Consider the following 16396-nt stretch of genomic DNA (forward strand, 5'->3'; position numbering starts at 1 on the left):
ATCAATTAATGTGGAGAGGAAAGAGGAGAGGAGGGTAGGTGGAGGTGAGTGGATACAAGTGGTTATGAGTCAAAAGCAATGTTAAAGAGGTGGCCTTTCAATCTAGATTTAAAGATGGTCAAGGATGGGGCAAGACGTAGGGGCTCAGGAAGTCTATTCCAGGCATAGGGTGCAGCGAGACAGAAGGAGCGAAGTCTGGAGTTGGCAGTAGTGGAGAAGGGAACAGATAAGAAGGATTTATTCATGGAATGGAGTGCACGGGAAGGGGTGTAGGGGAGGACGAGTGTGGAGAGATACTGGGGAGCAGCAGAGTGAGTACATTTATAGGTTAGTAGAAGAAGTTTGAACAGGATGCGAAAACGGATAGGGAGCCAGTGAAACGACTTGAGAAGAGGGGTAGTATGAGTAAAGCGACCTTGGCGGAAGACGAGACGGGCAGCAGAGTTTTGAACTGACTGGAGAGGGGAGAGGTGACTAAGTGGGAGGCCAGCAAGAAGCAGATTGCAGTAGTCCAAACGAGAGGTGACAAGGGTGTGGATGAGGGTTTTGGTACAGTGTTCAGAAAGAAAGGGGCGGATTTTACGGATGTTGTAAAGAAAGAAACGACAGGTCTTGGCGATCTGCTGGATATGAGCAGAGAAGGAGAGAGAAGAGTCAAAGATAACCCCAAGGTTTCGAGCTGAGGAGACAGGGAGAATGAGAGAGCCATCAACAGAAATAGAAAATGGGGGGAACGGGGAGGTGGGTTTGGGGGGGAAAATGAGAAGCTCGGTTTTGGTCACATTTAATTTCAAGTGGCGTTGAGACATCCAGACAGCAATGTCAGACAAGCACGCTGTAACTTTGGTTTGGATGCAAGGTGAGATATCAGGGGTAGAAAGGTTGTCAGAAATCCAGGACTCTCCTAAAATCTCCAGCCTGGTACTGGGTAACTTGGCATCTCTGCTTCTGTTTGAAAGCTACCAACCCATCCTATTGATACATTCACCCTGGGTTTTCTGAGCTATTGTGACTATCAAGACTTGCTAGTTTATCTTGACAGCAACTGCTGTCCTAAGCTACCACCTAGTCTACATAATGGTTAAACTGGTCAGTCCCTTAACCAGAGCTGCCAAGTTACCCATTCCAGGAGGGAGACCCCCCTGGCCGGTCCTGGATTTCTGCGAACTTCATCCTGGTGCATTATGGGACCTGCAGCACTGATTTCAATGGATAGAATCCTAGACTTCAAATACTACACTGCTTTGGGATGTAAGTTTAAAATCAGGACCGGCCAAAAAGTCTCCCTCCTGGAATGGGTAACTTGGCAGCTCTGCTTAACCCACCCGTCAGTAACAAGGTCTCCCACTCACTAGTGCTCTGCTTTTCCAGTTCTCCCTCCCCTTTGCAAGTGCTTTAGTAACAAGAAATCGGCCTCATCAATGCTCCTCTTTAGTAATTATTCAAGGGGCCCTTTTACTAAGCCACGGTAGGCTCTGCACGCATGCAGCACACGCCCAAATGAGACTACCGCCAGGCCAGCGCCCTCCTGGCAGTAATTTCAGATTTGGGGCGTGCCCATAACAGACGGACAAATTATTTTATTTCCTCCTTTGCATGCCGGTTCTGGCAGCAATCAGCGCTTGGAAAGCGCCGACCGGTCACCGCGTGTGTAGTGCGTGAGCCTTTACCACTAGATCAATGGGTGGCGTTAAGGGCTCAGGCCGGCTTTGGGCACACACTGGTTTCACTTTTACCGCAGGCCCTTTTCCCCATCCCATTAAAAAAAGCATCATTTTTTTGTAGATGCAGTATAAAGAAGACACTGACAGTGTAAGCTAGCCAAAATTCACTGTGAACTCACCTGATGGAATAAATGTACAGGTGTGCATGGGGACATAATTTGGTCCTCCTTCCCACCTCATCCCTGCATCTTCTTCCCCATTCCCGAGCACATTGCTATCGTCCCCCCACCATCCCCAACCCGAACTGAGCAATCGTGTAAATTCAAGAAAACGATATTCTTGTTATTTACACTTTATGTTATGCAAGTAAAAAGCGGGAGGGGAGGGGAGGAGTTGCACTATATGTTAAAGAGGGAATTGAGCCAAATAAAATAAACAATCCACATGAAACAGATAGCAGCTTGGAATCATTATGAATAGAAATTCCATGAGTGAAGGGAAAGAATATTCTTGTAGGGCTGTACTACCGTTCACCGGCACAGGACAGAGAGATGAAGAAATGTTTACAGAGATTAGGAAAGCTGGCAAATTGGGCAACACTATAATAATGGGTGATTTCAAATATCAAATCATAAAAAACTTCTACAATATAATTCTGTATCTCCAAGAATGTCATACAATTTAATAACAAAAAGAAGTGGAGAAAAAAAAAAAAGACTTCAGTATTTAAGAGAGGCCCCCCTACTAGTAAGGAAAAGCCTTCATAAATGTAGGGGACCCTTCATAATCATTAACGTTCTAATGAGGACAACGTTCTGAAGTCACTAAAACACTCCCTGAAGGGTTCGTGGTGTGAAGCCACCCAGCCGTCTCTGCCTCACCCTCACGTCAAACGTCATGACGTCGAGGGCGGGGAAAACACACGGATCGCGAGGGCAGAAAAAAAAAACAAACTGATCGCACCCACGCACGGTGCGTTTTAGTATATTAGATTTACCTTTGTGGTGGCGGTTCCGGCAGCGCAGCATCAGGGAAGGAGGCGGCGCTCCCGACGTCTCTAGCCTTCCCTTCGCTGTGTTCCGCCTTCTTCTGACGTCAATGATGACGTCAGAAGAAGGCGGAACACAGCGAAGGGAAGGCTAGACGTCGGAAACACCGCCTCCTTCCCTGACGCTGCCGGAACCGCCACCACGGAGGTAAATTAAAAAAACAAAACAAAAGAAAAGGGATGTTGGGGGGATAGAAGAGGGTGGGCAGCAAAGTTGAACACTGGGAGCAGGAGGGCAGGGGAAAAACGACAGCATGGATGTGAAGAGGGGGGGGGGGGGGGGAAGAAGAGGGCGGGCCAGGCTGGGACATGGGACAGAGAGGAGCATGGATGAGAGGGGGGGGGTCATAGAAGGAAGAGAGGGGAATTACAGGAAAAGGAAGAAAGGAGGGGGCAGGGGACAGAGGAGCATGGATGGGCATGGATTGGGAGGGCATCCCTCAGGGAGAGAGGGAAATTGCTGGATAGGGATGAATGGAGGGGACAGATGGGCATGGATGGATATGGATTGCAGGGCAGGCCTCAGGCAGAGAGGGGAAATGCTGGATAGGGATGAATGGAGGGGGCAGGTGACAAAGAAACATGGATGGCCATGGATTGGGAGGGCAGGGCTCAGGGAGATAGGGGAATTGCTGGAAAAGGATGAATGGAGGGGGCAGGGGACAGATGGCCATGATTGGGAGGGCACGGCTCACACTCTCTCTCTCATATACAATGTCTTTCTGACTCTCACTCTCACACACTCTGTCTCACACTGTATCACATTCACTCTCTATGTGCCACACAGTCACTCACACACTCGCTTGGTCTCATACACTCACTCTCACAGAGAATCTGTGTCTCACACACACTCTCTCTCTCACACTGTGTCTCACATACACACTTGCACACACTCATTCTCACACACACACTCTCTCACAAACACACTCACACCCAGACTCACTCTCTCTCTCACACACTCACACTTTCACTCTGACTCTCAAACAGTCACTCTCACATACACTCTCCTAAACATACACACTCCAAGGAAAACCTTGCTAGCACCCGTTTCATTTGTGTCAGAAACGGGCCTTTTTTACTAGTTTCTCCATAAAACAAAAATGGGCATTCAAAATAAAACTAGACCTCAAAGAAGGACCCAAGTTAAAAGAAACATTTTGAAAAATTTATTATAAGTACTTGAATTGGACAGGAAGATGCTCAGTAGCTCTATCTAGGTTCTATGTCAGCTGAAGAATTGTAATAGTGGTTTCAGAGGTGATCTCTCAGCCAAGCATGGCACGGTCCTGTTCATTTGAGACTTGCCACAATTTAATTCTCTGGGATACATATACTAGTGACTGCAGTCTGAAAACTTGATTTACTCTTATGAGTCACCTTGTGTTGCTCTATTGCTATTACTATACATATTTACCTCTTTTATTGCATGTGCAATTTCCTCTGGTAAAGGAGTAGTGTTTCCAACACATGTTGCACATCCATAGCCCACAACTTCAAACCTGCATTTAGAAAAGATGAAAAATTAGTGCCTTATGTTTAGCAGATAAGATCTCGTTTATCGTTTATTTACTATACCATTACTTCTTACACAGCAAATCAGAACGGTTTATTGCCTCTGCATGTCTGGACTAAGAATCCTGGTGGTTTGTGTATTGGGTACAAGTGCTTTCTAGGAACCATGGGACTACTAGGACTGTGGCCTCAGTAACCTAGAAATCACTAGGGATAACTTGAGAGCAGAAGACTTGCCCAGAGGCGGTTGGGACCTAGTCGGTGGGAGGAGGGTGATAGTGTACAGCACATGCCTAGGTGTAGGCAGACCTGAGCTGTGCTGGAGACAGATCCTCTAAGTGGCTGCAGGGTTAGCCCTAGGCAAGTGGCTAGGCGTTTCGTGACTACTAATAAAAATAAGCTGAAAACTAAATTCACATGGTCAAACCGTACACCTAATAACTTGTGGGAGTTCATTCTCCAGCAACTGCATTACAAACAAACACTCTTATCATACTACTTCCTAATACCTCACTGGGAGGGCTCTGGACTGGTCTGGAGGGAGACAAGGCAAGAAAATTAGTGGGTAAGATCTAAATTTCTCCTTCCTGGAAGATCCAAGATGGCGACTGGAGCAGAAATGACCTCGCGAAGCTCTTGAATACCTGAGTGGTTTGATTGGAATTTCCCTGGTGTTAACATGGGGAAAAGGAAAGGGAAACCAAAGATACTAACCTCATCGAGCCCTGTGGAGACCCCGACTATCCGTCAAAGTACTATGGAAAATTTTGGAATTTGGAGGCAAGGAGACCCAGAATCCGCGACTTCAGAAGTGGACCGTAGCGTTGAGGGAGTTTCTCTTAGCCCTCCCTCTTGTACAGCACCTCCAATGCCAGGTAGTGGACGTATGCTGACGGGGACACAGTGTGCAGGGGCGCCCGACAGGGGTTTGGCTTCTACCACTGATAGAGGAGGACCTGTGGCTGTGCAAACCCTGAGAGGAGATACTTTAGAGGTGAATCAGGCGTTTCAACTTGCTTCCCCTCCCAACCAGGGTTCTACTCCCAGAAGCAATGGAGAAGTGACGAGACCAGCTGTGGTAACATTAGAACTTCTATGGGATGCGATCCAGGGACTAAATTCTTCTCTCCTTCAGGTATCTAACACTTTTAAAGGAGAAATTGTGGAAATGAAACAATCTCTTCAAGCTTTGTCTGACAATGTTGATAATTCCTCTCAGAGAACTGTTTCATTAGAAGGGGAGATAGCCTGTCTGCAAAGTTTTTCTTCATTGGCTATTAAGGACAGAGATGTACAAGCCCGTAAGTTGGAGTACTTGGAGAACCAAGGAAGGAAAAACAATTTGAGGTTTTTAAATTTTCCTAAGTCACCACTCAGCTCTTGATTTGCTTAAGAAATATCTTGGGGAGGTATTGGGAATACCGACTGAGGGTTATCCACCCATAGTCAGAGCCCAATACACTTCCAGACCTACTATAGGACTTCAATCTGATATGAACTTGACTGAATTTCTAGAGAACTTTTTGGAAGTGATAACGGAACGGACTACCCTTCTAGTGACATTTGCATTTGAACCACACAAAAATAATATTTTGCAAATTTATTTCCACCTTATGAATGCAGAGTTTTTGGGAGCAAAAATTTAAATTTTTCCTGACCTAGCCACAAAAAATGACAGAATTCCTGGTTTTAAAACCTAGAGTTCTTAATTTAGGTGGTACATTTATGTTAAAATTCCCTTGCAGGTGTTTAATTTCATTTAATTCAAATAATTATGTTTTTTTTTGGACCCAAAAAACTGCTGGAGTATATCAATTCAAAGGAGGGAGTTTTAGATACCTTGGGCTCCATCTAATAATTGAACTCGCTGTATATCGGCTGCGAACATTTAGCTCTCTGCTTCTCTATTGATTAAATAAATTTTCTGTATTTCTTTATTTCTTAGTACTTGGAACTAAAATTGTGGACAAAGTGGAAATAATTATTATTGCAATTTGTGATTATTTTTCCTGTTAACTAATATTGCGATTGCTTAAACATTTATGTTAATATATAAATGTAAAATAAAATACACTGAACAACAACAACAAAAATTTCTCCTTCCTCATCATCCCTCCAGTATCGGAATTGCCAAAGCAGAATCTAAGTAGAGTGGGCTCCAGACATGACTGCAGACAGAATGCTAGCCCCCAAATATTGCAGCCTATAGAGCCTGCAATCCAGCCTGTAATATTTAACAGGAGAATGCAATGATGGAAGGATCAGCATAAATTCTGCCCAGGAAGTTGCTTGTGCGCTAGTAGAATGCACTTTCAAGTTAGCAAGCACTAGCTTGCCCTGCAGAATTTACACAGATGCAATAGCTGCCTTTATCCACCATGCTATAACCAGTTTTGAAGCTCACTTTTTAGGAATACCAAATAGTACAAGGAAATGGTCCGCGTGCCAAAATTCCCCTGTTCTCCTTAGAAAAGGAAGAAAGCCTGTCGCACCTCTAGCCAACATAGCTGGGACAGGAGACCACCAGTCCTAGATTCTTGAAACATCAAAGAGTAAGACTGACATGGAAGGCCGACATCACCTTGGACCAAAAAAAAAAAAAAAGAGGGCAGGGCAGGACAGGATGAAGCAGCACATTCTCTGCAGATGAGACCAAACGAAACAGCCTGTAGTTCCAAAATTCTCCTGACTGGACAAATAGCTACCAGAAATACTGCCTTCAAAATGATGTCCTTTACGGAAGCTCCCTCCAAAGTTTTAAGCAGTGCCTGAGCTAGGGAGATTCCAAGGCAGAACTACTAGATGCTGAGGGTTCTTACCTTCCACCCCCTCCCCCCCCCCTTTAAGAAAACTGGCCACACTGAGTGGCACTGCCAAGTATCTCCCTGAACTGGACTCATAAACATGCAATGGCTGACAGTTGTACCTTAACGGATGCAAGTGCCAAACCCTCATCTACACCATCTTGAAAAAACTCCAAAATCTCCAACACAGATAGATATAAGGGAGAGATCTGATGCTCTCTTCCATTATGCCTCAGAAATTCTCTACACTTTTATATATGCAGAGGATATGTTTTCCTTGTCTACAGGAGTGGATCACACAGCCAGAATAACCCCTGTTAAGAAACTTCACCCTATCAGTAGCCAATCTGTAAACTCCCCTCCCACCCTCGGACATTTCTGACAACTGAACTGACCCTGGGGAAGATTTAGCTGATCCAGCAACACAATGGGTCCTCCATGCCTAATCTCATGAGATCTCCATAGCATGGCCTTTTTGGCCAATCTGGTATCACCAGAACAAGCAGCCTTGGAAGACTCCATCTTCTGAATGATTCTGCCCTGCAACAGGCCATGGAGGGAAAACGTATAACAAGCCATGAGGAGTGGAAGAGTAGCCTAGTAAAGCTGACTTTGATCCTGGGGAACTGGGTTCGATTTCCACTGCAGCTCCTTGTGACTCTGGGCAAGTCACTTAACCCTCCATTGCCCCAGGTACAAATAAGTACCTATATATACTATATAAACCGCTTTGAATGTAGCTGCAGAAAGGCGGATTATTAAGTCCCATTCCCAATCTATCTTGCAAGATCCTTGGGCTTTTATGCAATCGAAACCTTGGCATTCTTGACTGTTGCCATCAGGTCCATGATCAGGGGGTACCCCAACGCTGAGAATGAATGCCTCAGGCGCAAGATTTCAGTTTCCAGGACCCAACACCATCATGCTCAGGAAATCTGCCTAGACATTCTCAATGCCAGCTGTGTGCACTGCCGAGCATGCTACCAAATGGATCTCTGCCCAATGCATGAGAAGTTCCACTTCCTCTGTCACCTGATGACTTATTTTCTTACATAATTCTTATTCTCTTACCCTAAACTAGTGGCAAAAATGATTCCAGAGCAAAATGAAAGGTTGTCTGCACGCAACTGATAGTTTTGCTTCCAGCTGTGACCAGCAACCCTGGGCCACTGCCTCCTGACAGTGGGCTCCCCTAGCCAAATTTGTATCTGTTGTGGCAATCTAGTTGAGATATTGCGAGTCCACTCCCTTCGACAAAATGGGTGTGCACAGCCACCACTACTTCAAGACTGTTTCGGAGAGGCAGCAGTGTCCAGGCTCTGATTCTGGGCTGACTATTAAGAGCTGACTAGTTACGGACTGCATAGGACCCACTCATCTGGACTGGTCTAGAGAAAAGATAAGGACGTATAAAGTTTCCATTGCACCTGTTGCTGCTCACAGTTCACAATACAAACAGCCATATTAGGTAAGCATAAACAAAGTCTCCACGTATCTAATACACTTATTTCCAGACTCTCATTCTTGTTAACTAGTGCAAATACTGAAGATTCCATAGTTCAGTTAAGATATATTACCTATAGTGTGTGTGGACCTCTCTCTAAACTAGAATCTTTATATAATGACAAGCCAGTGGGCTAAGAACTAGGGAAGCCTGGATCAAATCCCCACCTTTTGTGATCTTGGGAAGCCACTTAACCCTCCATTGCCTCAGGTACAAACTTAACTGTAAGCCATCTGGAGACTGGGTAATACCAACTGCATCTGAATGCACACCAATTTGATAGCCTTTGGGTTTGCACACAATATGTAAGAAATATTTTTTTTTTTTACTGACATTCAACATTAATGCAATAATCTTTTGACCAGACTGCCTGATTTGTTCAATACAAGGTATTATAATAATATAAACCACAGCCATTTCTGTAATGATACAGAAATAAACTATTGATCCAACAGATTATTTCCAACCTGGTAGCTTCCCCTTGCTCCCTTGAGATGCCAGTTCAATCAGAATGGGCCTGGAACTATGTATGAGTCTTCACTTCACAACCTAAGGAATTTTCCCCTTATATAAAACAAAAAAACAAAACAAAAAACCCCCAACTCTTCCCCCTTCCTCCAAACATGCTTAGTCTGATCAACACAGCAACAGACTTCAGAATGGGGTATGTACCAAGGCTCCTCTCAGAACCCTCCCCCCCCCCGGCCAAAAAAAGTGCAAAATAGACCTAAGAAAATCGGCACTGTATAAGGAAATGTAAAATTCCATGGTATCCTATAAGAGCAGTCCAGACAAAATCGGTTGTCTCTCTCCACCAGCAGATATAGACAGGGGAAGAAAGTTCTGGTGCCTCGCCCTTTAAGAGTATTATATAGCATAAAGTGTTCAATATTTCTCCGTCTCCCAAACAGATGGATGTTGGGCTAACAGCCCTGCTCCTGACCTGGTTTATAACTCGTTTCAGTTGAGCATAACTAACCTTTTAGGGTTTTCTGCTCCTGATCCAGTTTTATGTTGTCTCATTATGACTTGGGGAAAATCCACTGCTTATTTCTAGGATAAGCAGCATAAAATATATTGTACTATTTTGGGATCTTGCCAGGTACTTGTGACCTGGATTGGCATAACCTTCTATTAAAGAGGCAGCTGTTCTGAGAGGGAGTAAGCCAAAAAATTGAGTGAGAGTTGTAAGAAATATAGAAATAAGGCATTTCATATAATAGGCCCTAGCTAAAGTTGTCTCTAAAAGGAAAGCATTTCACTGTATCTTAGCTGTTTGAATCATTGCACAAAGGAATCTGTACTAAGCAGAAGGGGGAGGAAAAGGGGGGGGGGGGGGGTAAGAAGTCCACACACACCACTGGCAGACAAGCTTACCAGCTCAAGGCCACACTAGGCCCCAGATAACAGTGAAACAACGCAAGCAAAAGGGAGGGGGAAAAGTCCCAGCTGCTGCTACATAGAACCCTAGCAGACAGACCATTGGCCAATGAGAAAAGCTTAGGGGCAGACACTCAAATGTAACTATAAAATCTGTGGAATCTTATAGAAATCTGTGTGCGTATATAGAGGCAAGCTCCAAGTTAGAGCTGACGGAACACACACTCATTCTTGCAAGGATGATTTGAATAATAAATTGCTTAATTAAGCTTTGACTCATCAATCTGATTTTATGAGTCCTATTTTTGTATAGGTTCTCAGGTTATCTGGGGGCTATTTATAACAGAGTAGAGAGGAAAGAGACAGGCTCTGCGCCCCATAAGACACAAGGGAAAGGGACCTCAACTCCAGGTGCTTATAGTTAGTTCATGAAGGCCCAGAGATCCTCAACCCTCATCTCCCTGTTCAACTAAGTAGACAGCTCTCAGATCTTCTAGCCTGCAGCTCCATGGTTTGTCCTTTACCATCTGCTGGAGACAGAATATTGAGGACAACAGGATGCAGAGTCCTATATAGGGCAAAGTTCATAAGCATTTGTTCTTTCTCCATCTGCTGATGGGGGGGGGGGGGGGGGGGGGAAGCAAATGCATTTGCACTGGCATGGTGGACAATGCTGATACAAGATTTTTAATGCTCTTTGTAGCCATCTCCCAGTTTTTTTGGAAAAGGAAAGGTGGGACCATTTCTCATAAGATTTAACTGTTTTGGTTTAAAACCTCAAATAATATATATTTTTTTACACCCTGGAAAATATTCACACATTGCATTAATTGTCCTGCCACGTAAGAAGAATTAATACCTAATTTCAACAGTACAAAATTCCAAAGCCTTGCCTATAAGGCACTTACCCAAGTTTGCTGAGGTATGGTAGCACACCGCTTGTGCTAAGGTAATGGGTTACCATTCCACTTCCAGGAGATAAGCTTGTTTTTATGTAGGTTTTTACCTTAAGTCCAGCTTCTACGGCTTTTTTAGCCAACATACCTAAATAAGGACATAACCTTCAGTAAAAGGAACTAATAAGTCAAACCTATAAGAATCCACCTCATCCCACACTGGATCATCTTATCCTTATCGTACCTAGCTACTCCCCCCCCCCCTCTTCCCACTTACTTCCTTTTGCTCTTCCTAGGTCAAAGAAGAGAAGCCTTTAGTACACCTTATGCTTTTCCGAGATGTTCAAATTTATCTTAACCAGGGCTGTAGCTAGACCTCGCAGTGGGAGGGGGGCCAGAGCCCGAGGTGGGGAAGGGGGGCACAATTTAGTCTGCCACCCTGCTGCCATCCAACCGCACCCCACAGCAGCAAATACCTTGGCTGGCGGGGGTCCCCCAACCCCTGCCAGCTGAAGCCTTCTCCAGCTCTGATCTCCGGCGCATTCCCTGCTCTGCTCTCTTCCTCCTCACGTCCTGCACGCTCCTTTCAATGAAATTGAGTAAGCTCAGTTTCACTTAAAGGAGTGTGCAAGACATGAGGAGGAAGAGAGAGAGCAGGGCCAGAGACCGGTGCTGGACAAGGCTTCAGCTGGCGGGGGTTGGGGACCCCTGCTAGCAAAATCAGGGGCCCAGATGAAATTGGGGAGGGGGGAGCCAGATGAAATTTGGAGGGGGGAGGGGCACATGAAACCTGGGGGCCCAGGCCCCCACCTACCTACGCCACTGATCTTAGGTTTAAAAAATAAGCTGTGTTACATGAATACCAACACCAGTTATCACAAACTAGTTTTACTCTCAAAAATCATAAACTTTGGAAAAGTGCGATGAACATAGCAATGTGTTAAGATGCCTGGCGTACCTGCTGCCAGCATGACAGATGGATTACAATTGTTTGTACAACTGATTACTGCGGCAATGACAACAGACCCATGGCTCAATGAATACTTGTTCCCTTCATGCTGAATAGGCACAATGGTATTTTGTTTTTCAACAGCAATCTGAAACCCTTTGAAGCCAATCTAGATTTAAGGGGAAAAAAAAGAAACACAAAAAGTAAAAGCCAATATTTATTTTAAAAATATATATACCACCTACAGCATAGGTGGTTTCCAAACATACATACATAATAAAAACAGATTTAAAGCAAATTACAAACATACACAAAATCTCACTAACAGAATTCTTCCCTTCATATCCATATTCCACTATTAAAACATAGCTGCTCAACCCCCCCACTCCCAACAAAAACAAACAAAAAATCTGAACACTACTATGTCCACAAACAATCAAAAAAATGTGGTAAAAAAAAGTTCTCTTCAAAAGATTTTTTTAAAACACTGAATTACTGGCACAGAGATGGAGTTGGCCAGAATGCGCGCTCCATAGTGGAATCCCTGCCACTGAAAAGCAGAAGCTCTTGTATCGGCATGGCATGCTTGTATCATCAAATCCAGAGAAAGCTGCGTAGCATTCTCAGATCTCAACGTCCTTCTTGGATGGCAAACATTCAAAACTTGTTAAAAAAATGTTAAAAAGGCTCAATCACAGGACAACTACTTTTTGTGCCATAGTTTGGAAAAAAAAAAACCAAACCAAAAAAAAACCTCACAAAACAGAATACCTGATACACATTTTACATAAAAGATATGTGACACATTGGTAAAAACTTTTTCCTGTCAAACGTTTATACCTTTATATTCACTACTTATTTGTGGGTTTTGCACCATAAGCTCTAAATAATGAAAAATCCTAGTAGAGGGCACGACAAAAAAAAAAAAAAATGAAGGAAAGACAAGGTTCCCCACTTTAAACTTTTGCAAGAAAACTATAGCTGCTAGGATGCTGGCAATACACCTTTATTCTTAATACCTTACCAATATTTTTTTTTCTGTAGTTAAGATATTTCCTTACTTGTAGGCAAGACACTGCTAGACCTGGAAATTAAGTCTTTCAATTATGCACAGACTAGATACAGCACAGGGAACAGCAGAAGCTCCCAAAGCAGACTTTTCACAGTAATGATACCTAGTACCTATCCACAAAAAGAATCAGCTATTCAGGATAATCAGTTTCTGCACTAGCACACTCACTCACCAGAAAGCAGACAGCATTGGGATACGAGTATTGTGGTTTTGCATACCTTTTCATTTAAGCAAGTTTGAAAATCCTTCTTCATATCCATCACAGCTACTCTGTCCTGTGGTCTCTTAGGGCCACTCACATAAGGAATGATAGAGCTCAGACTTATTTGTATTACCTCAGGGAAAAAACAATCAATCAAGTATTATAAATAGGCTCATCCTACAGAAAGTATCACTTTTTACAGTATAATTATTTATTACATTTGTATCCCGCGCTTTCCCACACATGGCAGGCTCAATGCAGCTTAGTAACATAGTAACAATATAAAGAATTACAAAGTCGTAGAAGAATATACAATTTGTGGTAAACGCAATATTAATATTAGAGATGTTTTGCCAGAAGATGCTAAAAGATATTAAGGTCTAGCACAGGAAGATGTTTTCTTAAAATAAGAGAATACATCAGACTGGTTTATTTCACACACTGGTTCATAGTACACAAATTTTTCATGTTAAATCTGGTGCTTAAACACAAACAGATATAGACATGTACAGATACTACATACATGAACTTTTTATCCCTGTGCTGAGAAGAGCACAGCAGTGATGTCCTGTGGCTAAGAACAATGCAGATCTTGCAATTCTGTTCTTTTGCTGGTTAGTACATGTTGCCATCAAAGCACAGTTTGTCTTTATCTGCCTACTCCTGTCATGCAGGTATTACAAGTATAAGCTTAATGTGATAAATACCTGGGAGTACTCTGGAACTTCAGAACTCTGATCACTTCGAAATAACTTCACAGTTTTAAGATATGCCTGTAAAGACTCCAGTCTCGTTTGGTCAAAACCTGCATGCAATAATAGTATAACAGAGTACAGTAAGCATGCACCTTCAAAAAAACAATTGCAAAACTCTTGCAGCAAGTAGTAATGTGCACAAAAATATTTTTAATTATTACCTGTTTGTTTTAAGTGATTCAGCACTACATTATCAACAGGGAAAAAGCTCACAGCAGCCCCATATTCAGGGCACATGTTTGCTATTGTAGTTCGGTCAGCAACTGACAGCTGGGAAACTCCAGTACCGAAAAACTCAACAAATTTTCCAGCTACTTCGGCTTGTCTGAGATGCTATTTTAACAGGAAAAAAATAGCAATACATTATTCTAAAAGCAAACTGTGTGCACGTTATAGGACAATGCAAAGCAATAACACCTTAATATATTTTACAATATGCTGTGCTATTTGACCAGATTTAACATGTATCAAGAAGAAGCCCTCCGGTTTATAATCTAAGTTTAAATGCAGAATGTGGGTTTGATTACAGGCTTTGACTGATGCTGCTTCGGCAGCCAGGACATGTACAGGGCTCTAATGGGAACTATAATCAAGGTCCGTAAAGAAGGCTGCACCATGAGGCTCATGCTGGGATGAGCTTGCAAAAATAAAATTAAGGAAATTCCCCAGGAAGCCATGAATAAAGCTTTTTTCTCCCAACATGTGAAAAGGGGTGGTGTAGGGTATGACCTGAAATTAAACTGTTGAAGACATAATCATAACATTAAAGGACACATTTATGCTGGTTAATATATAGTGGTAGATCATTTTTAGAATAAACTCAGCATTTTAGGCATCTCAAGTAGATAGCAGTGCTCTTTTCATGAAGGGAGGATACATCAGAAACACAGATATTTCTAATGAAATTTACTTTAAGAAGTTCCAATTTGGAGGGGACTTAAGAAAAGAGTTTAATATACAACAGATTTCATTATGTTAATTTGTTGCTCTAAATTCTCAAACACAGGTTTCTTAATTTGGTCTTCCTAGTCAACAGATTTTTTTGTATTATTTATATTTAGCTCACACCTTTTTAGTACCTGAACGTAACTTGCTCTGAGCTACAATAGGTTTCCCTTGTCCTTGGAGGTCTTAGTATTTGAGGCACTTGAGGGATAAATAACTTGCCCATAGTTACAAGTCTTACTTGTGGGATTTGAACCCTGGCTTCCCTAGTTGCAGTCTGCTGCTCTAATCACTAGGCTACGCCTCCATTTTAACTTACCTTGGTAATACTCAAGACAACATCTATGGAAGTAGTAAGTGGACTTGTTGAGCCTATAAGTTCACATCCAATTACTTCAGGTAAAGTGAGAGTAACTGGCATACCCAACATTGCTGCTTCTGACTCAATACCGCCAACTCCTGGAGGGGGAAAAATTCATTCATGAACCAAATTTGATAAATATTTTTACCTGGCAGTGGTACTTCTATCAGTGAAATAAATTGTTTTTACATTACTGGTCTGTCACTTTACATTGCACCAAGACTACAACAAAACATTTTTAATATAGTAAGATATATTGTCTTTTGCAGGGTGCAAGAGCCACAGACTGACCTTTGCTTTAGATCGAATGGGACTTCACTTTAAAAGCAATGGGCTGAATTTTAACCAGTGGTGGTCAGTGTGTTAACAGACTGACAATGAACAAATGTATTTGCTACTGACCACTGCCACCAATATCAGTTTAGTGTGACAGACGAATAAATATCACCGCTATATATAGTTTTGTGTTGCTGCCCTTGTTCCATTCTACCTTTGCCCCTTCACTAGGCAGATAATGCCAGAGCAGTTAGAGGGATTTTCAGTCCAGTATATTTACTGGTGGCCAATAAACACCCTCCCCACCAATATTCATCGCTATTTAACTGGTGGCCAATAAACACATTACCCCCCCCCCCCCCCCAATATTCATTGCTATTTAACTTGCCAGAATGGCTGCTGACTGGTTAAATAGCGCTTAACTGGCTATCCCCTTTTGAATATTCCCGGTTAGCGGCCAGCTGGTTATATCGCTTGATATAACTGGCTGACGATTTTTAAAGCCAGTTTAGCAGCCGTATTTGGCCTTGTGAAAAGAATATCAGGGGGCGTAGTGAGCCCATGACGAACATGAATGTCTGAGTTTGTCGCTCTCCTCCTCAAGGAGAAATTAGACCTTACCTGCTAATTTGCTTTCCTTTAGTACCTCTGGACTGGCCAAGATTGAGATGGGTTGTGCACGCCTTCCAGCAGGTGGAGACTGAGAAATCTGACTCTTCAGGGAGAGCCAATAAGAGCCCTTGCCTGGCAGAGAAATATCCAGTATATCGTACCAAAACAGGAAGATTCCCGACTGTGCATCTGGAAAACCTGAGCAGCCACTGGCACCAGGCCTACTCTGGACCCTTGCCGCTGCCTTCCGTGCCTACCGCAGTACGGCACCACAGGACTACTATATTGCAAGAGTACAATATCAGGCTATAAAGGTATTTATTTTATTTTTTTAACATAATAAAGAACCTCCAAACACAGGCAACGGAGAACACAGCTTTTCAGAACAAGTGGAAACAAAACAATCTACTGAAGAA

The 16396-nt window shown here is 43.0% G+C and overlaps 1 protein-coding gene across 1 annotated transcript in view; it reads right to left on the reverse strand.

Moving 5' to 3' along the window:
* Nucleotides 1-16396, reverse strand: part of IREB2 (iron responsive element binding protein 2) — a 69441-nt gene that overhangs the window by 23848 nt on the left and 29197 nt on the right. Inside the window, exons 9-15 of the mRNA XM_030188118.1 lie at nucleotides 15051-15190; nucleotides 13948-14119; nucleotides 13739-13836; nucleotides 13048-13164; nucleotides 11767-11926; nucleotides 10821-10956; nucleotides 4127-4211 (exon numbers count right to left, since the gene is read on the reverse strand). Coding sequence (XP_030043978.1) covers nucleotides 4127-4211; nucleotides 10821-10956; nucleotides 11767-11926; nucleotides 13048-13164; nucleotides 13739-13836; nucleotides 13948-14119; nucleotides 15051-15190 — 908 coding nt within the window. The remainder of the gene's footprint in view (nucleotides 1-4126; nucleotides 4212-10820; nucleotides 10957-11766; nucleotides 11927-13047; nucleotides 13165-13738; nucleotides 13837-13947; nucleotides 14120-15050; nucleotides 15191-16396) is intronic.

Source organism: Microcaecilia unicolor, chromosome 1, assembly GCF_901765095.1.
Source record: "Microcaecilia unicolor chromosome 1, aMicUni1.1, whole genome shotgun sequence".
Taxonomy (NCBI): domain Eukaryota; kingdom Metazoa; phylum Chordata; class Amphibia; order Gymnophiona; family Siphonopidae; genus Microcaecilia; species Microcaecilia unicolor.